The sequence below is a fragment of the Chiloscyllium punctatum genome, chromosome 7 (assembly GCF_047496795.1).
Source record: "Chiloscyllium punctatum isolate Juve2018m chromosome 7, sChiPun1.3, whole genome shotgun sequence".
Taxonomy (NCBI): domain Eukaryota; kingdom Metazoa; phylum Chordata; class Chondrichthyes; order Orectolobiformes; family Hemiscylliidae; genus Chiloscyllium; species Chiloscyllium punctatum.
The window spans coordinates 77,954,073-77,980,421 of NC_092745.1; the positions used below are offsets into that span (position 1 = coordinate 77,954,073).

Below are 26,349 nucleotides of genomic sequence, written 5' to 3' on the forward strand. Positions count from 1 at the left end.
CTGGCCCAATCTTTTCCCCCCCAAAGTGAATCTCTACAGAGAAACCCATTTTCATGTTTTCTTCAGCTGGTGTGAGAGTTGGGTATTTTGAAGGGTATATATCTATATTTTCATGTTTAACTTTGTGATAATTAGCTTTACATCTTTGCTGAAAAAATCTTGTTTTCATAATAAATCAATAATTTCATTGCTTATGAAGTAAGCCTCATTGATTAATCTTTTTATTCTAAACCTAGTAGAGAAAATGTGAATAATTGGTCATTTCAGGAACTGGGTAATACTTAAGTTGTACCTGTGGAGTATTGGGACTGTAGGGATATAGTGCAGCACCCAGATGGTGATAGGCTAGTCTGATGGTGGCAGATGGGGTTGTCCAGTGTTGGGGGGGGGGTTGGGTTGAATGTCAGGATCAGTGCTGGTGGGGGGTGGAGGAGGTTTGAATGTTAGAAAGCATGGGGGAGGTAATTGGGGACTGGTTGGTAATGAAAGCATGGTGTGGGGTGACATGGTGTGGGGTGATTGGCATCTGATGAGAAGAGTGATTGGAGTCCAGTGGGTAATTGAGATCTGGTTGGTGGTGGGGGGAGTGGGTGATTGTGATCTGGCTGGTGATGGGAATGGAGGAGAGTATAAGGATCCAGTTGATAATTGGGAGGTATAGGGGCCCAGTTGGTGATGGGAGGTTTTAGGGGTTTAATTGATAATGGGCAGGTGGAGTTTAGAGGTATCCAGTTGGTGCTGTGCTGTTAGAAGAATCCAGCTGGTGATGTTGGGGAGGGGTTTAGAGGAATCCAGATGGGTGATACAGGAGTCTGTATGGTGATGGAGGGGGAGGTGTTCAGAGGGATCAATTGGTGATGGGGGATAAAGGGGTGCAGTTGGTAATGGTGGGTGTGTGTGTTTAGAGGGATTGAGTTAGTAATGAGAGGATACAGGGGTGCAGTTAGTAATGTGGAGTCGAGGTGGTGGATGGGGCTGAAGGATGTAATTGGTGATGGGGACATATAGGAGCGCAGTTGGTGATGTGAGAGTTATTAGGGTCCAGTTGATGAAGTAGGTTATAGGGGTCCAGAAGGTGATGGATCATTTATGATGGGGACATATCGGGGTCCAGTTGGTGATGGGGTCTGGGATTTGAGGGATCCAGTTTGTGATGGGGTTTGGGGATTGAGCGATCCAGGTAGTACTGGGTGCATGTAGGGGTCCAGATGGTGATAGGGGAAGGGGGTTGGGTGTTATGAGTCCAGTTGTAATGTGGGGGTATAGAGATCCCGATGGTGATCGGGCCATTGTCTCTCCGGGGAAAAAGTCAGGACTGTCACTGTTCTGACACCGGAAAATCGGCGCTTAACGTCCAAAAAAGCAGCGAAGACAGACATTGACCGGGGCCTGGCTCTGACCGGGGGGGGCAGGCTAGGCCAAGCCGGGTCCTCGGCTCTCATTTCCGGCTCCACGCGCTGCCTCCTCCGGGTAAAGTTCCGGCGAGAGAAGCGGCTGGAGAAATGTCCCGGCAATTAACAGCGTAAGTGGCGGGCGTTGAGTGAGCGTTTTGTGTCCGGTTGGGCCTCAGGCCTCAGGCCCCAGGCCCCGGGCCCGGGTAATGCGGTTTCCCCACCCTCCCCGGAGCGGTCACGCGGACTGTAAATTTGATCAAAACATCCGATTTGGATTTTACAATATCCGAGCAACACAGTCACTGATGTAACCTGCTTTAATCGGATTTAACTCTGAAACATCAATATATTAGTGCCACTTTTTCCACTGTAATCTCTCCCGGGCCCAACAGCTGTGGTTCACTTTGGAAAGGAGAGCAGAAGAATAGAATATAGTTAAATGGAGAGAAACTGGAAGCCATAACACTGAAGGGACTTTGGGTGACTTGAGCACAGAAAGCTAGCACACAGCTGCACCTGGTACTCAGGAAGGTTTGATGGAATGTGACTGTTATTTCAAAGGGTTTGGTGTAAAAGTGTAGGGCACTCTTACTGTAACTGTACAAGGCAAAGTGAGGACTGCAGATGCTGGAGTCTAGATTAGAGTGGTGCTAGAAAAGCACAGCAGGGCATCTGAGGAGCAGGAAAATCGACGTTTCGGGCAAAATCCCTTCATCAGGACGATAACTGTATAAGGTCTTGTGTAGACTACATCTGGAGTACTGAGAGGAGTTTGAGTCCCCATATTTCAGGAGAATGTAATTTTGTTGGAGACAGTCAAAGAAGGTTCGCTGGGATGATCTCTGGTTTTGGAGGCATTGTCTTATGAGCAAAGATTAAACTGTTTGGGGCTGTACTCACTGGTATTTAGAATGATGAGATGTGATCTGATGGTAATATATAGAATTCTTAAGGGGACTGAGAGGATTTTCCACCTCACGGGAGAGTCTCAAACTAGAGGGAATAGTCTCAGAATTAAAGAGTCAAAAAGGTCAGGCAGCATCCGAGGAGCAGGAGAGCTAACATTTTGGGAATTAGCCCTTCATCAGGAATGGAAGAGGAAGGGGACTGAGAGATAAATGGGGAGGAGGGGTGGAAGGTAGCTGGGAAGGTGATACCTCTCGGCCTCCTTCCCCTCGCCCCATTGCTGATGAAGGGCTAATGGTCAAAATGTCGACTCTCTTGCTCCTCAGATGCTGATTGACCTGCTGTGCTTTTCCAGCATCACACTTTTCAACTCTGATCTCCAGCATCTAGTGTCCTCACTTTCTTTCTGAATTAAAGGGTGCCAGTTTAAGAGTGAGATATGCAATATCTTCTCTCTCTCTCTCTCTCATGGTTAAGAGTCTTTGGGACTCCTTGCCACAGAGAACTGTGGTGGCAGTCCATGTATATATTAATGGCTGAGACAGATTCTTGATTAGCGGGGAAATTAAGGGTTATGAGGAAAATGGATGTGAGGAATGTCAGATCAGCAATGATTCTAGTGAATCTTTTCACAGGATGTGAGCATCACTGGCTAGAGTAGCATTTATTGCCCAGAGGGCAGTTAAGAGCCAACCACATCACCTTGGGACTGCAGTCACATGTAGACCAGACCAGATGAAGATGGTAGATTTCCTTCCCTAAAGGACATTAGTGACATAGATGGGTTTTTCCTGACAATTGGCAATGATTTCATGGTCATTGTTAGACTCTGATTTCTTTGATTATTGGTGAATTCAAATCCTACCTGTTGCAATGGTGGGATTTGAACCCAGGTCCCTGGGTCATTACCTTGGTCTTTAGATTAACAGTTCAATGATAGTACCTCAAGTCCATTGTTCCCCAAATGGTGGAGCAGGCTTCAGGGGCAGAATGACTTACTCCTGTTGTATTTTTTTTACAGTATACAACCTGGATTTTAAAATTTATTTTGTGCAAAGTATTTCTGAGTGCATCCCTCACCCATGGGCATTTCTTTCAAAGTCTATTTGTTAAATGTAAACTCAAATTTTTTTTATTCCAGTTGTGACCTTTATATTTTGGACTACTGTTACAATTATATAATATACATTATATAATCCGTGATTATAGAGTTATACAGCATGGAATCAGAACTTTTGGCCCAACCAGTCCATTTATTACTATAATCCAAAACTAAATTAGTCCCACCTGTCTGTGTCAGAGATGTAGAACAGGACATCATTCAACCATTCGTGCTTGTGCTGGCTCGTTTAGCGTTTTCCAATTAATCAGATTGCCCTGCTTTCTTTCCCCTTGGCCTGTTTTGTTTTTCCCATCATTTATTTACCCAATTCCTTTTTCAGAAGTACCATTCGGTGTTTCAATTATTCTTTCAGGCAGTGCATCTCAGATCACAACTCTATGCAAAATAAAGATCTATCCATCTTTTTCTTTCAGTCTCCTTAAATATGTTTCCATTCTTTTTCATCCCTGTTTCATTGGAAACAGCTTCTACTTATCTAGACTTTAATAGCCATTCATGATTTTCCTGTACTTTTGATATCTCAGTTTAACCGTATCTGCTCTGAGAACCTCAGTTTCCCCCCCTATCTCATTACATAACTAAAGTACCATTCTAGTGAACAACTATTGTGACTTCTCTGAGGCTTTGATATCTGTTCTGAAGAATGGTGTCCTGAATTGAACACAGCATTCCAGCTAAGGCCTTACAATACAAGTTGGCAAACTTCCTTGTTTTTATATTCTGTTCCTCAACAAATAAAGACATGAGGATCTGAAACTCTGAATACAGTGTGAGATAACTAATTGTTGTCAGGAATAACCATTTAACACATGCTCTTACTGACTTAAGTGGCAACAAAATGGCTTCTGGATGCAAATAATATAACAAAATGGCTTCTAGGCTGCAAATTGACAATTCTGCTAAAAGCTGCATAAAATGGCTTTTAACCCTGTTATAGCTGCATTATAGACTAATCACAGTCTGCCTCAACAGAGATTAGCAGACAATGCTACCTTTACAGCATAGAAATAACTAGACTAGATAAGATGTTATTGGCCATCCGAACTGACTGTCAGATGCAGGTGCAAAAACTCGGTTAGTGAGGTAAGGGTGGCTTAAGTGTTGGAAAACAAAGTTGGTTCCCAGGAAACATTGTTTGGCCGAGTAGCTGTCAGTTAAGCTTATTTTGTAAGTTTATTGGTACTTGTCTGAATGTACAATACGTTTATAGCCTGTACCTTTCTTTACGAAAAGTATAAAATGTTTTAAGCCATGTGTGCAGCTCCTCCTGAGGAACACGGAAGTGTATAACCTCTGTGTTTCTGGATGATCTGTGGCCAGCCGTATGAAGAAAATAAGGTATAAAGTCTTAGAACCAGACTGATTGTACGTGCTTATTGACTGATCATGGAACCTTCCCCCCCCCCAAACACACACACACACACACACACACACACACACACACACACACGTGACTGCAGTTTGGCACGGATGGATTGTGTAAGAACCTTGAGTCCTCCACTATTGAGTTTAGAGGAATCGGCTAGCCAGACATGAGTATTTTATCCATTTGGTTTCCTCTCATTCAAGTCATGGTTGAGTCCAGCTCGAGAAGGATCGGCTTTGGTAAGAATGTCTTCAGAAAAGATTAAAGAGGGGTCGGGGACCACAGGGGGTCCAGATCTTCAGCCAAGGATGCTATATTTTAGCAAGCTTCTTAGCTTATCCTGTCATTTTCAAGGATTTGTGTACCTCTATACCCAGGCCTCTGCCTAAACATACATTAGGATTGTACCCTTTAGTTCATATTCTATTCTCATTCTTTTAACCAAAATGTATCATTTCCCAGTTCCCTGTTTTAAATTTCTTCTGTATTTTGTCTGCTCATTTCATCTGTTTGTGTCTTCCCAAAGTTTGTTTCATTCCTTCTTGTTGTTTATACTACTCAAAGTCTTGTATCATCTCCATATTTTGAAATTATACCCTGTAATGTCAGGTGCAGGTGATTAGTATATATTAAAAAGTGGCCATAACACTGAACCATGTGAAATACCATTGGAAACTTCTGTTGCATCTGAAAATTGCCACAATTTGGCAAATCCCTACAGTGTGGAAGCAGGCCCTTTCGGCCCACTAATACAACACCAACCATCTAGGCTTTAACAACTCCATGTGGGGCATAGATTTTATGCTAACTATCTTTATGATATTCCTCTTGCTATTGTCAACTTAATGCAACCATTGTTAATGTTGCATTGTAGGGGCTGTCCCCAAAGTGAGCTATGTTTTTAAAAAAAAGTGAAACTAATTTAAGATATGACTGTTAGAGTTCCCAGGAACTGAGGCTCGATTTAAAGGCAGACTTTTAATTTAAAAAAAGTATGTTTCTAGTCTTCAAAAAAAACCTTAGCACTTAATTTGTGCATTCAGTGGCTAATCATTTACAATGAATTGCATAGATCCTTATTGTGGACCAAAGTCTAAAATATTCTATAAACTAGCAGCTGATTTGTGAGCAATTAATTGCAGCATTTTCAGTGATCATTATAGAATATATATGGAAGGCATGTCAGAAGAAATTCATACCGGCAAGTAATGGCAGCAACTAGTTAATTCCTTTCACAAAGAAGCTACTATTTTATGTTTGTTATTGCTGATGAAATACACATTTTGTCGAAGCTTTTTATCTTGCCCTCATCAGGACAGTTCAGAAGAAATACTAATATGTAGGGAAGGCAGTATTTATGATGTATTCCTGATGAAGGGCTTTTGCCCGAAACGTCGATTTTCCTGCTCCTCGGATGCTGCCTGACCTGCTGTGCTTTTCCAGCACCACTCTAATCTAGAATCTGGTTTCCAGCATCTGCAGTCCTTGTTTTTACCTAAGACAGTATTTATACTGTATAAGAGCAGATTGCTGACTGCTTGGCAAGTGGATACCAATTCGTAAAGGTATTGCCATGGAAAATACACCTTTTAATAATGACTGATAATTAATGACCAAGCTTTGTTTGATTTTAAAATCAGCTGGGTTGGCCTGATTGGTCAAGGCATTGCCCTGAGAAATGAATCAGAGAATGGCTGTTCTCTATTTTGTCGATCTGAACAAGGCGCAGTATTTGTACGTGCCCTTTTATGTCTACAAAGAACAGGGCTCTGTGTATTAATGTGTGTAGCTTCCAGTATATTAGATATTATCATATTAGATTAGATATTATATTAGATATTAGTATATTATTCCTGTTGTGGGCGGCACAGTGGCACAGTGGTTAGCACTGCTGCCTTGCAGCACCAGAGACCCGGGTTCAATTCCCGCCTCAGGTGATTGACTATGTGGAGTTTGAACGTTCTCCCCGTGTCTGCGTGGGTTTCCTCCGGGTGCTCCGGTTTCCTCCCACAGTCCAAAGATGTGCAGGTCAGGTGAATTGGCCATGCTGAATTGCCCGTAATGTTAGGTAAGGGGTAAATGTAGGGGCATAGGTGGGTTGTGCTTTGGCGGGTCGGTGTGGACTTGTTGGGTCGAAGGGTTGTTTCCACACTGTAATCTAATCTAATATATGCAAGAATGCTTTTTAAGCCCATTTGACAATCCTAATTTGGTTGTCAGTGTGACTCTTCACATGCTCAGGATTATTTTGCAAATATTTTCCAATTGTGGAATCACATCTAATATTGAACATTGTGTTGAAATTTGCAAGTGTGGGTTGGTTGTGTATAGTTAGCACCTTGTTTCTTGTGAACAAGAGATATGCTTTTTGATATGATCCATCAGTTTTTGGGATGTGACGCCTATGTATTTAGCATTTTACTGTCACTGAAATAGATATACTGCATGACTCAGTTGTATGATAGGCAGAGTGTCTTTTTGACCTGATAGTAGCTTTCTGTTAGTGGCAAACTTGGCTTGTGTTGCTATAGTATAGTACCAGTGAGAAACATCTAATTCGATCTGTTGCTCAAACATTTTGAGATGCCTTATCCTACAGGGTAATCTGAGTTTGACAGCAATTTTCAGAACTCATTGTCATGGTCTTTGCCTTATTCATGAGAATGCGCTTATATGGCAAAAAAAAGAGATCTGATTGTGGTAGCTATTATCCCACAGGATGGCGTTTCAGGCTTGCACAATTAACTTGCAAGCTTAGCAGCTTAGGCAGTTGGGCTCCGGGCTAATGAAAGCAAGTATGCCTAGTGGATTGTGTTGCCATGGGATCCCTGCTGTGCCCAGCTCTCTCAATCATCTTCTCCATGGTATCCATGACCTTGATGGAATGACACTTCAGCTTCCTATTCTTCATATATTTCTGCTGTGCAGATGGTACATATATACTTGAATTTGCAGCTACATGTGATAATTTCCTTACATGTCTTAATGGGCATTCTGCACTCAAATTAATCTTTAAATGGAGCAGTTAATTGACCTCCCTTTCCTTGATATTCCAGTTAAGAAATCGGCTAGATGGTTCCTTACTACTGGTTTTCTGCTCCAAACTTACCACCACGAGTTAATGTACACTTTGAGATTTCTACACTGTCATGCACTGTAAAATTGGCCTTATTGCTAATCTTGGTAAATAAGATCCAAGCCATTTGTTCACTGCAAATTTAATCAAAGCTTGGCAGTTAATCCTCATCATCACTAACTCTATATTCTCTATGTGGTGTCTACCAAAGTTCACTCGCCAGCCAATTCCTCTCGTACATGTTTCTTTTTCCTTTGCATTGCTACTGTTTTTCAAATTGTCCTGATGAGTGCAGGATGAAAACATCAACTAAATATGTCTTTTTTTCAGGAATACTCAAATTGTGTATGACCAGATGACTATTTGTGTGTTTGTTATTTTGGAAAGGTTTTTTTTAATTGGGTGAAAAATAATTTTTAGTGATGTTTATTCTGTATTAATTGCTTCCTGCCTTAAATCTTACAGTTTCTCACTGAGTAATTAAACACAAAAATCATTCTTTCAACAGCAGATTGCAAAAGGTCAGAGCTGTACAGCATGGAAACAGACCCTTCGGTCCAATCCGTCCTTGCCGACTGGATATTCTAAATTAATTTAGTGCCATTTGGCCCATATCCCTGTAAATCCTTCCTATCATGTACCCATCAAGATGCCTTTTAAATGATGTAATTGTACCAGCCTCCACCAATTCCTTTGTCAGTTCATTCCATACATGCATCACCCTCTGTCTGAAAAAGTTGCCCCTTCGGTCCTTTTCAATTCTTTCCCCTCTCACCTCAAACCTATGCCATCTAGTTTTGTGCTCTGCTTCCCTGGGAAAAGGACCATTTGGGGGATAACCTGCAGTGAAACCATAAACATGAAAAGCCTGCTTAAAATAGCATACTGCATTGGAAACATTACTTGTAATAGATTGATTATGTTTGTAAATTTAATGAATTGAGAATAAACATATTGTTTATTAAAGTGTTTTTGCTTGTTACTAGTCCCAAATGGGTTGCTGGTTGGCTGTGTTCAAGGCTAAACATCAGCTTCATATTCCAAGAATACCTGACAAGACAGCAGAAAATGTGCACCTACAACAAAAGAAAACATCCTAATTGTATTCATGCTCAGAGAACATTATGGGCAGATCGCACCTGTCTCAGGAGACCAATTCTTAGGAAAGGAATTGCGTGGAAGAATGCACTTTGCTTACCTCTCTGTTTAACATACAGCAGTTTTATACGAACTTACCTTACAAAATCATATCCTGTTTTAAATGGAAGTATTCAGCCAATTCACCGACATGTTTTTGAATTTAACTTGCGCAACAGTATGGCCTGTGGTGAAAGGTAAGGTTTTGTTTTGTTACAGATGGGCTTTATTGGAAGTAGAAACAGTAGACTTGGTGAATCCACCACAACACTGAAACCATAAGGACCTTAAGATTATATGGTTATTTGAACAGTGGCAAATTAGCTGATCTTAAGTAAAGCAACAATGGCTGGACTATGCTTTGTTTTACAGTTTTAGAAAGCCACTTCTAATTTTTAGATATTTATTGCTGCCAGACATTTATTGTAAAGTAGGAAACCTTGCATTGCTGATTTTGTAGACACTTATATTTCATCTTAGAATTTATACAAATAACCACATCTATCAGTGCCTGTGCATTTTTACCTCAAATTTGGGCTTTCATCTTTCTAGCTTTCTCAATTTAAACAAAGTCACTGTGTGTAGGAAGAGCATAAGACCATAAGGTGGATGAGCAGAAGTAGGCCATTTAGCCTATTGAGTCTACTCTGCAAATCACTGAGATCATGGTTGATCTGATAACCCTCAACTCTACTTTCCCCTTTTTTTCCCCCATAACCCTTGATTCCCTTACTGATTAAAGATCTGAGACTTGAACATCCTTAATAACCCAACTGGAACAGCCATCTGTGATAGAGTTTGACAGATTCAGTAAGATCTGAGAATGACATATCACATCATCTTTATCTTAAATATGCAACCCTTTACTGTGAAGTTATGCTGGTCCCCAAAGGAAAACAACTTTTTCATATCTACCTTGTCAAGTCCCCTAAAAATATATTGTTTCAATAAGGTCACCTCTCATTCTTCTATATTCCAATAAGTACAGTCCCAGCCAACTTCTCCTCATATGACAGTCCGTTCACATCCTGTATCAACCTAGTGAACCTTCTCTGGTTTGCCTCCAATGCCTGCCAGAAGGCACCCAAAACTGTTCACTGTATTCCAGCTCTGATCTGACTAGTGCCTTGAATAGTTTTAACAAAACCTTCCTACTTTATACTCCATTCCCCTGTAAAACAAAGGCCTACATTCCATTTGCTTTGTCTATTACCCATTGAATTTGGATGTTATCTTTTTGTGATCCTTGGATGTGGACCCCCAAATCCTTTAGTTGTATCGCTTTCTGCAGTCTTTCTCCATTTCAATAATATTCAATTTCTCTCTTCTGTCTGACAAGTGCATAGCCTCATTTATCTACATTATCTTTTATCTGCCAAGTTTTTTGCCTATTTGCTTCATCTGTCTCTTCAGACTCTGTGTGTTCTTTACCATTTGCCCAGAATGAAGAAAATTAGCAAAGGACAAATCAGTCCATTTGATGTAAATATATAGATACTTGTGCAGTGAATATATTGTTTGTCAGTTTGGAAATTACTGTTCTAAATGGTAAAACGTTTTCTCAGTTTTTAAACTAACCAGTTAATTTTATAGTGTTGATCAGATGATGTAGTCTCTGCTGTCTTTGAATCTCCTGTTTGCTTTTCTTCTTCACTTTGCTATAATCATCTCTTTGTTCCTCCTTCTTTCAGATGGGAGTGAAGTAGAATTGTATGATGTGGCACTGAAAGGGACCTTGGTGGCTACAGGGCTCCATATGGATTTGGGATTTGTAAGAAAGATATGTTCAGTGGGTCTCTTTCAATCCCCTCTTCACCCCTCTCAAATAACTCACACTCCTCCCAACCTTCACATCAGTGCTCCCTACCCTTGTTCTTCCAATAACATATTATATTCGACTGTCTCATGATACCTTCAAAAGGTTCACATTGCGCTGTGGAAAATTGTGCACTTGCATACTTTGTGAAATGCCCTCCCAGTGAAAAAAAAAGGCGATGCCCAAATAAGTCCAATAAATATGAGCAAACAGGGCAGAATGATTTCATTCCTGAATGCCCGAAACGTCGATTCTCCTTCTCCTTTGATGCTGCCTGACCTGTTGCTCTTTTTCAGCAACACATTTTTAAGCTAAAGAATGATTTCACTATCAGTGCTGGCAGAGGTACTGCGCGTACATATTTTGCACCATAGTGAGAGTTTTTTCAGGATGTCAGCAGACATTCTTGATACATTTTGTCCCTCTACTACATCTTGTTGCCATCACCACCCCAACGTTTTCCTTTAAGTTACTTTTCAAGCTTATACTTTATCCAGCCTTTATCTAACTTCTTAAAGTTTATGGAACACAACACAAAAGCATGGCAGACATGTTTTTCGTCCTCAGAATAACATAACTTCTCTTCAAATAAAAATTACAGTAATAAAACTTGTCAAGTATCTCCTTTCTTCCTAATTTTAGATGTATGGATATTAAAGCTAAACAATCGTATACCAATTGTAGAATTCATTGAGAAGTACTGATTCATCCTTTGAAATTTGGTACATCTCACACTGCAAATGCATTTTCCAACTCAGCTAACAGAGCTCAGGATAAAAATATCAAATCCAAACCCTTGACTTTGGGAGAGGCAGTAAAAACTGGATTGAAGGCATTAAAAGATATTTAAAATAATTCAATAAATTAAATCTAACCATATAATAAAACCTGTAGTTTAAGATTTCATTTTGTTCAAACCCTCATGTTAAACCCTTAAATTTTTCAATTCCTGAATTAATGGCAGATGAATATAGATTGCACAAGCATATACACTACCATAAAATAACAAAGATTGTGACTCACAACATGACATCTCAAACATTTTATATTATGGATTATGGTACTATCTATCATTGATAGAAAATTAGCTACCAATGCATAAACATATAATAAATGCATCTTTAATTTAATTTAAAACTAATAGATAGGTATTTCAGACAAGTTATAACACAATTCTGAAGCAAGTGAGGTGTGAAGCAAGATCTTCTGGTCCAGATGAAAGGAAAATACCACTGAAATACAAGCCTCTTTAAACTAGTAGATATACTTTGACTCAATCACTCAGGCTTAATAAAATCAGGATCATATTCTTGATGACTTTAAAATTTACTCTTATCAGGGACACTGACATAGAAAATGTTAAAAATCACACAACACCAGGTTACAGTCCAGTAGATTTATTTGGAAGCATTAGCTTTTGGTGTGCTGCTCCTTCATCAGGTAGCTAGTGGAATAGGATCATAAGTCACAGATACATTCTATGTTCTATGATCCTACTCCATTAGCTATCTGACGAAGGAGCAGCACACCGAAAGCTAGTGCTTCCAAATAAACCTGTTGCACTATAATTTGGTGTTGTGATTTTTAACTTTATCCACCCCAGTCCAACACTGGCACCTCCACATCATCATAGAAAATGACAACCTTCCAAATTTAATTTTTAAATGTGATAATATTCTTATTGTATTAAATCTAGTTTATGAACTGAAGACTTCTGTGATCATGCAAAGAATAATATGTTTTCAGTTGATTTAGCCATTGAGACTATTTGAGGCCAAGTAGCATTTGTACTGAAATTATTCCAAACTTTTCAGGTAATATCGTCTGCACATTGGTGTAGACCATTTTCTTGTTAGGGAGGGATAATGTACAACACATAAGAGACAAACTACTCTAACAATTGTGATGTGATGATGTTCACAATGCTGTTTTTGATTATTTCTACTTCAGTGCAGTATATGTGGACCCACATGGGCCTTCCTTCCTTGTTTTGCCTTCCAAACAGTAGGGTAAGCTTTTAAATGTCATAACCTAAAAATGTTTTATTATTCTCATATTCCTCTTCCTCTTCAAGAAAAAGACGAAATCTTCTTTTGCCTTTGTCATTCACTGGTTAAGTTTTTAAATTTAATTTCAAGTTTTGAAAAAATTTAGACATGGACTATCGGTTGAAATGGCTCAAATTTACCTCTCCTCAAAAAGGATGACTTGAGCACCTACAAGATTTAGGTGATGTTTTTCTGCTTGCAGAAGGCAGGATTGGCTTTATCCTTCCTGTGTGATCAATCCATGCCCCCTGTGTCAAAACAAGTCTGGCTTCAAGTCAATGCACTAGTGCCAAAACATTCACGGGTCACCTAACTTGGTTGTACCCTTAGGAGTGGATAGCGAACATGGACTAGTTTTTACTTCTGTAGTCCAAGGGCTTTAAAGCCAGTAATAAGATCACCATATTTGGAGTAGGTGATGGAATCAAATCTGGGGCCATCAATGGAAGATTCTCAAGGCTGTAGGAAATGAAGACTCAAGTTTGTTGATTTATTTTCGCAAACAGTTTATATCCTTAAATCCATATCAGTTTTTCTCCTCTTTTCTCTCCTTTTTCTGAAGGTTCAATTCCAAGGTTGCCTGAAATATATTCCAGAATTTAAACCGTGAATGTTGGCAAGCTGTCTAAGTGGAGTGGCATAACAGTATAATTTTATTTGTTCCCAATATTCAGTAACTGCATTTAGAAAATGGATCAAAATCCACTGTGATCATTCTTTTTCCTGTCTCCAACTTGCTGCTGCATTCCCAGCTGCCCATCTCCCTTCTATTTTGTTTTTTAGCATCAAGTCTGATGTAAAGAGATTTTTGATTGAATTTCTGTATTATTAATGTTTCTGAAAAAAACAGGTATTTGGAACTGATGGAGCAGGTAACCAAGGGTGGAGGTGATAAAGCAATTTTGAGGCACACCCAGAGGAATAAAAAACTCCTGGTCCGAGACCGTTTACAATTACTTCTGGACAAAGGGGAGATCCTGGAGCTGTCTCCTTTTGCTGGCCTGGGAATGCCATATGGAGATATTCCTGCTGCAGGCTGCATAACTGGTATTAATATTCTGATCTACTTTATTTCAAAAAGAATATTGTAACTATCAGTCTGAAATCTCTTTTCCTGGAAGAAATTTTGTTCTGGGATTTTAAAACTTTATTTTCTCCACAAATATCATTTGGAGTTGCTGACTTCTGGCTTGGTCATAAATATTTTTCTGACATTATTTAGGATATCCAGCACTGAAATTTGCCATTTGAGAAATCCGCTGTTCCTATGCTCCATTTGAGCCTCCTCCCATCCTTGCCAGTTTAATTATATGTTTGTAATCATCTGTTTTCTTTGCTTTCATGCGCTTGTTGAGCTTCCCTTAAATGTACCTATGCTATTCATTGCAACCTGTTGTAGTGATTTCCATATTCTTATCTTTCAACATAAAGAGATGTCTTCTGAATTCTCTGTTGAATGTCTTGGTGACTGTCATATATTGATGATCTCTAGTTATGCTCTTCCCCACAAGAGAAATATTCTGTTATTTCTCTGTGTATTCTATCAAAAGTTTAATTATTTTCAATATCTTATTAGGTCAACCCTCTGCCTATTTTTTTTTAAACAGCAAGACCCAATCTGTCGCTCCTTTCCTGAAATACATACTTAGGCATTTCTGGTATAGAACATTACAGCGCAATACAGGCCCTTCGGCCCTCGATGTTTCCACAGGTCAGCGTAACAATCTGAAGCCTATATTTCCTACATTAATCCGTTTTCATCCATATATTTATCCAATGACCAATTTAATGCCCTTAAAGTTGGCGAGTCTACTAAAGTTGCAGGCAGTGCGTTCCATGCCTCTACTACTCTCTGAGTAAAGAAACTATCTCTGATGTCTGTCCTATACCTATTACTCCTCAATTTAAAGCTATGTCCCCTTGTGCTAGCCATCACGATCCAAGGAAAAAGGCTCTCACTGTCCGCCCTATCTAACCCTCTGATTATCTTGAATGTCTCAATCGAGTCACCTCTCATCCTTCTCTCTAATGAAAACAGCCTCCAGTCCATCAGCCTTTCTTCATAAGACCTTCCTTGCATACCAGGCAACATCCTAGTAAATAACGTCTGCACCCTTTCCAAAGCTTCCACATCCTTCCTATAATGTGGTGACCGGAACTGTACGCAATACTCCAAGTGCGCTCGCACCAGAGTTTTGTACAGCTGCAGCATGACCTTTTGGTCCCGAAACTCAATCCCACTACTAATAAACCACCTGACGAAGGAGCAGTGCTCCAAAAGCTAGTGCTTTCAATTAAACCTGTTGGACTATAACATGGTGTTGTGTGATTTCTAACTTTCTACCAATAAAAGCTAACATACCGCATGCCTTCTAAACAACCCTTTTACCCTGTGTGGTGACTTTCAGGGATCTGTGTACATGAACACCGAGGATTTCTCTGCTCATCTACACTCCTAAGAATCTTACCATTAGCTGAGTACTTTTTATTCCTGTTGCTCCTTCCAAAGTGAATCACGTCACACTTCTCCACATTAAACTCCATTTGCCACCTCTCAGTCCAGCTCTGCAGCTTATCTCTGTCCCTCTGTAACCTGCAATATCCTTCAGCACTATCCACAACTCCACCAATCTTAGCGTCATCCGCAAATTTACTAACCCATCCTTCTAAGCCCTCATCAATGTCTTTTATAAAAATGACAAAACAGCAGTGGACCCAAAACAGATCCTTCTGGTCTGGTACAGCACTAGTGACTGAACTCCAGGATGAACATTTCCCATCAACCACCATCCTCTGTCTTCTTTCAGCTAGCCAATTTCTGATCCAAACCACTAAATCGATTTTAATCCCATGCCTCCATATTTTGTGCAATAGCCTACTGTGGGGAAACTTATCAAACACCTTACTGAAATCCATATAAACCACATTAACAGCTTTACCCTCATCCACCCTTTTGGTCACCATCTCAAAGAACTCAAGGTTTGTGAGGCACAACTACCCTTCACAAAACCGTGTTGACAATCCCTAATCAACTTATTCCTTTAGATGATTATAAATCCTATCTCTTGTAACCTTTTCCAACACTGTACCCACTATCAAAGTAAGGCTCACTGGTCTACAATTACCAGGGTTGTCTCTACTCCCCTTCTTGAATAAGTGGACAACATTTACTTTCCTCCAGTCTTTTGGTACTATTTCTGTGGACAATGACAACATAAAGATCAAAGCCAAAGGCTCTGCAATCTCCTCCCTGGCTTCCCAGAGAATCGTAGTATAAATCCCATCTGGCCCAGGGGACTTCTCTATTTCCACATTTTCCAGAATTGCTAAAACCTCCTCCGTTTGAACCTCAATCCCATCTAGTCTAGTAGCCTGTACCTCCATATTCTCCTATACAACTTTGTCTTTTGCCAGTGAATACTGATGAAAAATATTGATTTGGTGCTTCCCCTATCTCCTTGGCCTCCATGCACAATTTCCCACTGCTTTCCTTGATTGGCCCTAATCTTTCTCTAGTCATTCATTTATTCCTGAGATACCTATAGAAAGCTTTACGGTTTTCCTTGATCCTATCCACCAACAACTTCTCATGTCCTCATCTGGTTGTTCTTAGCTCTCTCTTTCGGTCTTTCCTGGCTAACTTGTAACTCTCAAGCACCCTAACTGAGCCATCACATCTCACCATAAGCCTACTGCTTCCTCTTGATAAGAGATTCAACTTCTTTAGTAAACCACGGCTCCCTTGCTCGGACCACTTCCTCCCTGCCTGACAGGTACATACTTATCAAGGACATGCAGTTGCTGTTCCTTGAATAAGCTCCACATTTCAATTGTGCCCATCCCCTGCAGTTTCCTTCACCATCCTTAATCTTGCCAAATTGCATTATAATTGCCTTTCCCCCAGCAATAACGCTTACCCTGTGGTATATACCTATCCCTTTCCATTGCTGAAGTAAACACAACTGTATTGAGATTGCTATCACCAAAGTGCTCACCTACCTCCAAATCTAACACCTAGCCTTGTTCATTACCCAGTACCAAATCTAATGTGGCCTTGCCCCTTGTTGGCTTGTCTACATACTGTGTCAGGAAACCATCCTGCACACATTGGACAAAAACTGACCCATCTAAAGTACTTGAACTATAGTATTTCAATCAATATTTGGAAAGTTAAAGTCCCCCATAACAACTGCCTTGTTACTCTCACTCCTATCTAGAATTATCTTTGCTATCCTATCCTCTACATCTATGGAACTATTCGGAGGCCTTTAGAATACTCCCACCAGGGTGACCTCCCTTTCCTGTTTCTAACCTCAGCCCATACTACCTCAGTAGACGAGTCATCATCAAACGTCCTTTCTGCAACCGAAATACTGTCTTTGACTAACAGTGCCATACCATCCCCTCTTTTACAATTTTCTCTGTTCTTACTGAAACATCTAAATCCTGGAACCTGCAACAACCATTCCTGTCCCTGCTCTATACATGTCTCCAAAATGGCCACAACATCGAAGTTCCAGGTACCAACCCATGCTGCAAGTTCACCCACCTTATTCTGGATGTACCTGGCGTTGAAGTAGACACCCTTCAAACCACCTTCCTGCTTGCAGATGCACTCTTGCAACCTTGAAACCTAATTTCTGACATCACTACTCTCAACCTCCTGAACACTGAAACTACAATTTAGGTTCCCATCCCCTTGCTGAATTACTTTAAACTTTCCTGAAAAGCATTAGCAAATGGCCCCCCTAGGATATTAGGCCCCCTCTGGTTCAGGTGTAGACCATCCTGGTTGTAGAGGTCCCACCTACCCCAGAATGAGTCCCAATTATCCAGGTATCTGAAACCCTCCCTCTTGCACTATCCCTGTAGCCACGTGTTCAACTCCTCTCTCTCATTATTCCTCGCCTCGCTAGCAGGTGGCACAGGCCACAAACCAGAGATAACAACTTTTTTTTTTAGCTCTAAACTTCCATTCTAGCTCCCTGAATTTCTGCCTTAAATCCCCATCCCCATCCCTTTTCCTACCTATGTCGTTAGTGCCTATGTGGACCACGACTTGGGGCTGCTCCCCCTGCCTCTCAAGGATCTTGGAAACGTGATCCAAGACATCACAAACCCTGGCACCTGGGAGGCAACACACCAATGGTGAGTCTCTCTCGTTCCCACAGAACCTCCCATCTGTCCCCCTAACTATGGAGTCCCCAGTGACCAATGCTCTGCTCATCTACCCACTTCCCTTCTGTGCAACAGGGACCGACTCTGTGCTAGAGACCTGTACCCCATGGCCTACCCCTGGTAAGTCGACCCCTACAACAGTATCCAAAACGGTACATTTGTTATTGAGGGGAACGGCCATAGGGGTTCCCTGCACTGCCTGCTGGTTCCCTTTCCGTCCCTGCGTTTTTCTTGTACCTGAGGTGTGACTACCTCCCTGTAACTCCTCTCATTAACCCCTTTTCTTCCCGAATGGTCCAAAGTTCATCCAGATCCAGCTTCAGTTCCCTAATGTGGTTTTTGAGGACCTGGGGTTGGGTATACTTCCCATAGATGAAGTCAGCAGGGACACTAGTGGTGACCCTTACCTCCCACATTCTGCAGGTGGAACATTCAATTGTCCTAACTGCCATCCCCACTGTTCTAAACTCCCAAAGAGACTGTAGAAAAATAAAGAACCTTGTTTTTTGGTTAGAGGAGAAGGATGAGTAGGAAATACTATCTAAGTACTGTTTCAGGTAATGCAACCGTCCAAATATATTACTTCACTTACTCAGCAGTCCCCTGTCTGCTCCTGCTCAGCATGTGCTCTGCCTATTCACAAGGTAAGTTTTTAAATCAGTGATTCACCTCCCTGTCAACCCCCTGGTCGACACTCCTGCTCTTCCTGCTGCTGAAACAAAAATGGAGAGCCCCGACGTTCAAGGTAAGTTTTTAAATCGGTGATTCACATTCCCGTCAGCCCCCAGTCGACTCGCCCGCTCTTTTTGGTACCTTCTCCACTGCATCTGTATCATTTTATAAAGTGGAAACCAGAACTGTATGTAATGCTCTAACCAAGGTTTGATACAGGTTTAACATTTACTGCCTACTTTTCAGTGTTATTCCTTTTGCAATAAAGCATAGTGCTCTATTTTGATGTTATGACCTTGCTAACCTGCGCTGAAAATTTTATTAATTGATGCATTTGTGCTTCATTCCTCGACCCACCTTCTAATTAACTGACAAATTCTTCCTCCCCAAAATGTACTACCTCATTTATTTGTGTTAAACTTGCTTTGTCAATTTTTTTGCCTATTCTGCAAATTTATTCATCATAGGATCATACAATACAAGAGAAGACCTTCAGCCCCTCGAGTCTGCATCCACAAAAATGACTAAATCTACACTTGTCCCATTTTGCAATACTTGGCCCACAGCCAAATGTTATGATATTTCAAGTGTTCATCTAAAAGTTTCTTCCCTCAACTGCCCTCCTAAGCACTGCATTCCAGATTCCCACCATCTTCTGGGTGAAAAATCTTTTCCTCAAATCCCCTCGAAACCTCCTGCCTTTTACTTTAAAATTATATCCCCTTGTTATTGATCCTTCAACTAAGGGGAACAGCTCCTTTCTATCAACCCTGTTCATGCCCCTCATAACCTTATAATCCATCATCAGGCTCCCCCCTCAGCCTTTTCTGCTACACTATTAACGTGTCCTATTGACCGCAGGGATCTGTGGATCCCAAAGCACCCCAAGATCCCCTGTTTCTCTGAGTTTTCTAGTATTCTGCCATTCATTGAGTATTCTCTTGTCTTGTTACTTTTTCCAAAGTGCATTACGCTTATTAGGGTTAACTTACCTGCCACTGATCTGCCCATCTGACTATTTGTCTCTATCCTCCTGTAACCTGAGACTTTTTTCCTCAAACCAAACTTGATGTCATCTGCAAACTTTCTTATCATCCTCCTCACATTTCCTTCTATATCTTTTTATATATAAGACAAATAGTAAAGAGCCCAGCACTGATCCCTGTGGTATCCCCCTGGATACTGGACTCCAGTCACACAAACAGTGTTCTCCTACCACTCTGTGCCTACAATCACTGATCCAACTTTAGGTCCAACTAGCCAAGTTATCCTGGGTCCCATATGCATTTATCAGTATCATCAGTCATTGTCACATCATTATCAATGTGAGATGTTGTCCAAGGCTTTGGGGCAATCATATAAACTACATCAACTGCAGTACCCTCCTCTACACACGTGGTCACTTCCTCAAAAAATCAAATTTGTTAGGCATGACCTCCCTCTGACAAAGCCATTTAACTATTCGTGATCAAATCTTGCCTCTCCAAGTGGAAAGTAATTCTCTCCTTTGGAATTTTCAGCAATAGTTTTCCTGCCATTGATGTGAAAATTATTCGTGTTTAATTCTCTAGTTCATCTCTCCCACCCTTCTTGAAATGTGGAACCAGTCCTCTGGCACCTCCCCTCTGTCCAGAAAGGAATCAAAAATTTGAGTCAGAGCCTCCATCATCTCCCACAGCAGTCTGGGTACAACTCATTTGGACCTGGGGACTTTTCCATTTTCAAGCCTGCCAAAACCTCCAACACTTCCTCACCCCCTATACCAAACTGCTCAAGAACCTTACAGTCCCTGTTCCTGAATTCTGTACCTACATCCTCATCTGGAATGAGGTAGCTGTGAAGTTCTCATTTAATACCAAACCATTGTCCTCTGGCTTCATGCACAATCAAACACCCCATCTTCTCCACCACAAAGATCACTCACTTGCATCTCTGTTAGAGCATTCGTTGATGCCCCTGCATTGCTGCTGGAACTCTCATTTCTGCTCTTGTTCATTCCAGGTTCAGTTATGTTACTTTGGCAGGGGCTTCCCACTTGCACTCCCAGACCACCAATAGCCTCTCCCCACATCAGTAAATCCAACTCATTCAAAATCCTGCTCATTCATTACACATCATCCTTGCTGATTGAAATTGATTTTCAGTCTCCAATACCTGTAAGTTAAAATTCTTATCCTAAGTTTTAGTTCATTTCATGCTTTCAAACCTCACAAAAGTAACATTTCAATCCAAAAATCTTTGTAAACCCTTGAGTTTTTCCAACTCTCGTCTATTGTATAAAACCTCCTTTCTCTGACCTCACTATTGCTGAGTGCACTTTGATCTGCCTCACTGTTTTACTTTGTAAGGCCCAACTCTTTGGTCACATTTCTAGTCATTCATCCTAATGTTAAGGCTCTTTGTTGTATGATTACACCTTCTTAAACTTTACCATGTTAATGGCCTCATATGAAATTTTGTTCCTGTTAAGTCATGTAATTCAGCTATTGAGGACAATAAGTCGTAACGCTGTCATTTTGTCCTGCCTACTTTGCTGTTCTTGTTTATTACTGTGTAATAGTGTGTTTTTCTTGCAGTTCTGGCTTGAAGAGGTTATTGAGTCTTGATGGTGTAGTCATCGAGATGTATAGCACAGAAACAGACTCTTCGGTCCATCTCGTTGTTACCGACCAGATATCCTAAATAAATCCAGACCCATTTGTCGGCATTTGGTCCATATTCCTATAAACTCTTCCTACTCATATACCCACCCAGATGCCTTTTAAATGTTGTAATTGTATCAGTCTCTACCACTTCCTCGGGCACTTCATTCCACATATGCACCACCCTCTGCATGAAAAGTTGCTTACTAGGTCCCTTTGATTTCTTTTCCTCTCACCTTAAACCTATGCCCTCTAGTTTTGGACTTCCCCCACCCTGGGAAAAGACCTTCCCTTTTCACACTATCCATGCCTGTCTTGATTTTATAAACCTCCAAACAGTCACCCCTCAGCCTCAGATACTCCAGGGAAAGGGCCTATTCAGCCTCTCATTATAGCCCAAACCCTCCAACCCTGGCAACATCCTTGTAAACTTGAAAGGGCTCAGAAAAGATTTAACAACATGCTTCTTATAGCAATGAGGCCAGAATTGAATGCAGTATTCCAAAAGTGGCCGAACCAATGTCCTGTATAGCCACAACATGACTTCCCAACTCCTATACTCAATGCACTGACCACTAAAGGCAAGCATAGTAACTGCCTTCTTCACTACCATGTCTACTTGCAATTCCACTTTCAAGGAACTATGAATCAGCACTCCAAGGTCTCTTTGTTCTGCAGCACTCCCCAGGACTTTACCATTAAGTATATAATCCTGCTCTGATTTGCCCTACCAAAATGTTGCATCTCACATTTATCTAAATTAAAGTCCATCTGCCAGACCTTGGCCCATCTGATCAAGCCCTATTATATTCTGAGATAACCTTCTTCACTGTCCACAACACCATAATTTTAGTTTCATCTGCAAATTTACGAACCATACATGGTCTGAAGTCACACAACACCAGATTATAGTCCAACAGGTTTATTTGAAATCACAAGCTTTCGGAGCGCTGCTCCTTCATCAGATGAAGTGAAAAAAAACAGACAAGCACATAAATTATAGACAGAGATCAAGAGATGGTACAAATGGTGTGACTGAGTGTCGACAGGCCAAATAACAAGTCTCTGCAGGTGTCAAAAATGTCATATCTTGGGTTCTTGTCATACTACATGCTCTGTATTTATAAAATCTTCTTTACTGTCTTGTTTTGACACCATTACCTTGGTAACTTGTTATGATCTCTACCTTAATTAGTTTGAACAGTTTTGGATTACTTGATACTTTGGTTAGACTCTCAGCATGAGACTCCTATACCTATCATGTTTGTCCAAGCCATTTGTTTTGTCCCCAGCACTATTTTGTTTTTTAGCAATTATCTCTCTGCCTCAATTAATTGGATTATAGGTCATTTCTTCACTTGCTATTAAGCTGGTGACACTTTCCTCACCCAGTCTGACACTTTTGATCACCTGCAGAGACTTGTTATTCGCCTGTGATTTCAAATAAATATGTTGGGCTATAACCTGTTGTTGTGTGACATCTGACCTAGTCCTCCTGTCCAACACTGGCACCTCCCCATCATGACTCCACATACATACTGTATTCACATTAAACCATATAACTGACACAAAAGATGGACCCTGCACTGATTCCTATGGCACACCACTTGTCAGGGCTCCAGTCCAGAAAGCAACCCTCCATCACTGCCATCTGTCTCCTACCTTCTAGCTGAATTTGTATCCAAGTGGCTAGTTCTCCCTGCATTCCATGTGATCTAATCTTGTTAACTAGTCTACCATGCGGAACCTTGTCGAAGGTCTTACTGAAACCCGTTTGGACAACGTCTACCACTCTGCCTTCATCATTCCTCTTTGTCACTTCTTCAAAAAACTCAAATCAAGTTAGTCAGACAACTTTCCTATACACAAAGCCATGTTGACTATTCCTTGCCTTTGCAAATACATGTAGACCCTGACCCTCAGTTTTCCCTCCAACAACAACCCACCACTGATGTCAGGCTCACCGGTCTATAGTTCCCTGGCTTTTCCTTACTACCTTTCTTAAATAATGGCACATGCTAGCCAACCCCCAGTCTTCCGGCATCCCACTCATGGCTATGGATGATAAATATATCTCAGCAAGGCATCCAGCAATCATTTGCCTAGCTTCCCACAAAGTTCTCGGGTACACCTGATCTGGACCCAGCGATTCATTCACCCTTCTGCATTTTAATATGCCCATCACCACCTTCTCTGTAATATGGACACTTTTCAAGATATCTATTTAGTTCCCCAAATCCTCTAGCTTCCATATCCTTCTCCACAGTAAACACTGATGCAAAATACTCAGGATGTAGGTTTGCCTGCTGAGCTGGAATGTTCATTTTCAGACATTTTTCACCATACGAGGTAATATCTTCAGTGAGCCTCTGGCCAAAGCACTACTGATGTTTCCTGCTTTCTGTTTATATGTTTGGGTTTCTTTGGGTTGGTGATGTCATTTCCTATGGTGATGTTGTTTCCTGTACTTTTTCTCGGAGGGTGGTAAATGGGGTTCAAGTCAATGTGTTTGTTGATAGAGGTCCGGTTGGAATGCCATGCTTCTAGGAACTCTCGTGAGTGTCTCTGCTTGGCTTGTTCTAGGATGGATGGAAGTGGTGGCCTTCCTTATCTGGATGTAAAGATACTAGTGAGAGAGGGTCATGTCATTTTGTGGCAAGTTGATGTTTATGTATCCTAGTGGCTAGTTTTCTGTCTGTTTGTCCAATGCAGTGTTTGTTACAGTTCTTGCACAGTATTTTGTAAATGATATTTGTTTTGCTTTAAAACCGGAACTCTATCAACAAACACATTGACTTGGACCCCATTTACCATCCCCTGAGAAAAAGAACAGGTAATGACATCACCACAGGAAATGACAGCACCAACCCAAAGAAATCCAAACATTTCAATTGAAAGAGGAAACATCAGCAGTGCTTCGTCTGGAGGCTCACTGAGGATGTTACCTAGATGGTGATGAAACGTCTGAAAATTAACCTCCCAGCTCAGCTAGCAAATCTGCATCCAGAACCTCAACCTGAGCTTCAAATCTTCTCAGAACTTGTTTGCAAAATACTCAGTATCTCACCTGTCTCCCATGGTTCCAAGGCGGCCTTGCTGATCTTTAAGGAGCCTATTCGCTCCCTAGGTACCCATTTGCCCTTAACGTATTGGTAAAAATTCTTTGGATTCTCCTTAACCCTTTTTGCCAAAGCTATCTCTTGTCTCCTTTTTGCCCTCCTGATTTCCCTCTTAAGCATACTCCTACTATCCTTCTACACCTGTAGGGATTCACTCAACCCCCGCTGTCTATACTGACATATGCTTCCTTTTTGTTGACCACAACCTCAATTTCTCTAGTCATCCAACATTCTCTGTAAATACCAGCCTTGCCCTTCACCCTATTAGTGACATCATCTCCCTGGTATCTCATTATTTTATTTTTGAAGGCTTCCTACATGGCAGCCATCCCTTTACCTGAAATTATCTACCGCCAAACAACTTTTGAAAATTCTTGCTGAACACTGTCAAATATTAGAGCACTGAGTTTTAGATTAGGTCTATCCTTTTCCAGAACTATTTTAAAAGTAGTAGAATTATGATCGGTTACCCCGAAGTGCTCATCCACTGACGCCTTAGTCACTTGCCCTGATTTATTTCCCAAGAGTAGGTCAAGTTTTGCTCCTTCTGTTGTAGTTACATCCATATACTAAATAAGAACATTTTCCTATACACACTTAACAAATTCCTCACCATCTGATCCCTTAACACTATGGCAGTCCCAGTCTATGTTTGGAAAGTTAAAATCCCCCACCATGACCACCCTATTATTCTTACAGGTAACTGAGATCTCCTTACAAATTTGCTTCTCAATTTCACTGACTATTAGGGGGTCTATAGTACAATCCGAATAAGATGATCCTCCCTTTTTTATTTCTAAGCTCCCTCCAATAACTTCACTGGGTGTATTCCCTGGAATATCCTCCCTAAGTACAGTCATATTGTTATCGCTTATCAAAAATGCCACTCCCCCTCTTCTCATGCCACCCTTTCTATCCTTCCTATAATATTTGTATCCTGGAGCATTAAGCTGCCAGTCCTGTCCATCTCTGAGCCACATCCCTTTTGCAGTATGATATCCCAGTCCCATGTTCTCTACCATGCCCTGAATTCATCTACCTTACCTGTCAGGTCTCTTGCATTGAAATAAATAATTTAATTTATCAGTACTATCTCTTGCAAATCTCCCCACCATTACATTAGCCCCCTTCCAATTCAAGTGCAATCTGTCCTCCTTATACAGGTCACTTCTACCTGAGAAAAGATTCCAATGATCCATAAATGTGTATCCTTCTCCCCTGCACCAGCTCCTCAGCCACAATTCATCTGTTCTATCCTTCTATTACTACTCTCAATAGCACATGGCACCAGGAGTAATCCATATATTACTACCCTCGAGGACCTACCTTTTAACCTCCTGCTTAATGTCCTATATTCTTCCTATGTTGTTGGTTCCAATGTGTGCAACGACCTCCTGCTGGCTTCCCTCCCCTTTGAGAATATTCTGCACCTTCTCTGAGACATCCTTGATCCTGGCACCTGGGAGGCAACACACCATTACCTTGCAGTTGATGCAGAATCATTTTTAGATTCATGATCATAGTTCCACAAGAGTTAACTCAGTTGCAAAATAGATAATCTCAGTAACTCGTTCAAACAGTAAAATTAACAAACTTGTGGGTTTTTTTTGTAATCTGTAATCTAAAATGTAATGTCAAAATGTGGCAGTTAATTTGTGAGCAACAGGCTCCCAAAAACTTGTAAGTTACTGGGTGGTCTGTTTTTAGTGATGTTAGTTGAGAGATAAGTACTGGCCAAGACATCAAGGAAAAGTCCGTTGCTTTTCGAGGTAGAGCTATGGCATCATATGCATCCACCTGAAAAGGCAGATGGAGCTTCAGTTTAACTTCACATCCTAAAGATAACAAAGAATCTATTGCTAAATAAAATAA

The 26,349-nt window shown here is 40.9% G+C and overlaps 1 protein-coding gene across 4 annotated transcripts in view; it reads left to right on the forward strand.

Annotated features, from left to right (window-relative positions):
* The first annotated feature begins 1,288 nt into the window (after positions 1–1,288).
* Positions 1,289–26,349, forward strand: part of LOC140479840 (biotin-dependent 3-methylcrotonyl-coenzyme A carboxylase beta1 subunit) — an 84,202-nt gene continuing 59,141 nt past the window's right edge. For 2 of the 4 annotated variants that reach the window (XR_011961133.1, XR_011961134.1), the window contains exons 1-3: positions 7,647–7,720; positions 8,852–9,199; positions 13,717–13,913. Coding sequence is in view for 2 of the 4 variants with exons in the window: in XM_072574133.1 (XP_072430234.1) it covers positions 7,674–7,720; positions 8,852–9,199; positions 13,717–13,913 (592 nt within the window). In the remaining 2 variants the exon portion in view is untranslated. Of the gene's footprint in view, positions 1,523–7,646; positions 7,721–8,851; positions 9,200–13,716; positions 13,914–26,349 lie in introns of those variants that run through there. The other 2 variants (XM_072574134.1, XM_072574133.1) reach the window with 2 other exon arrangements.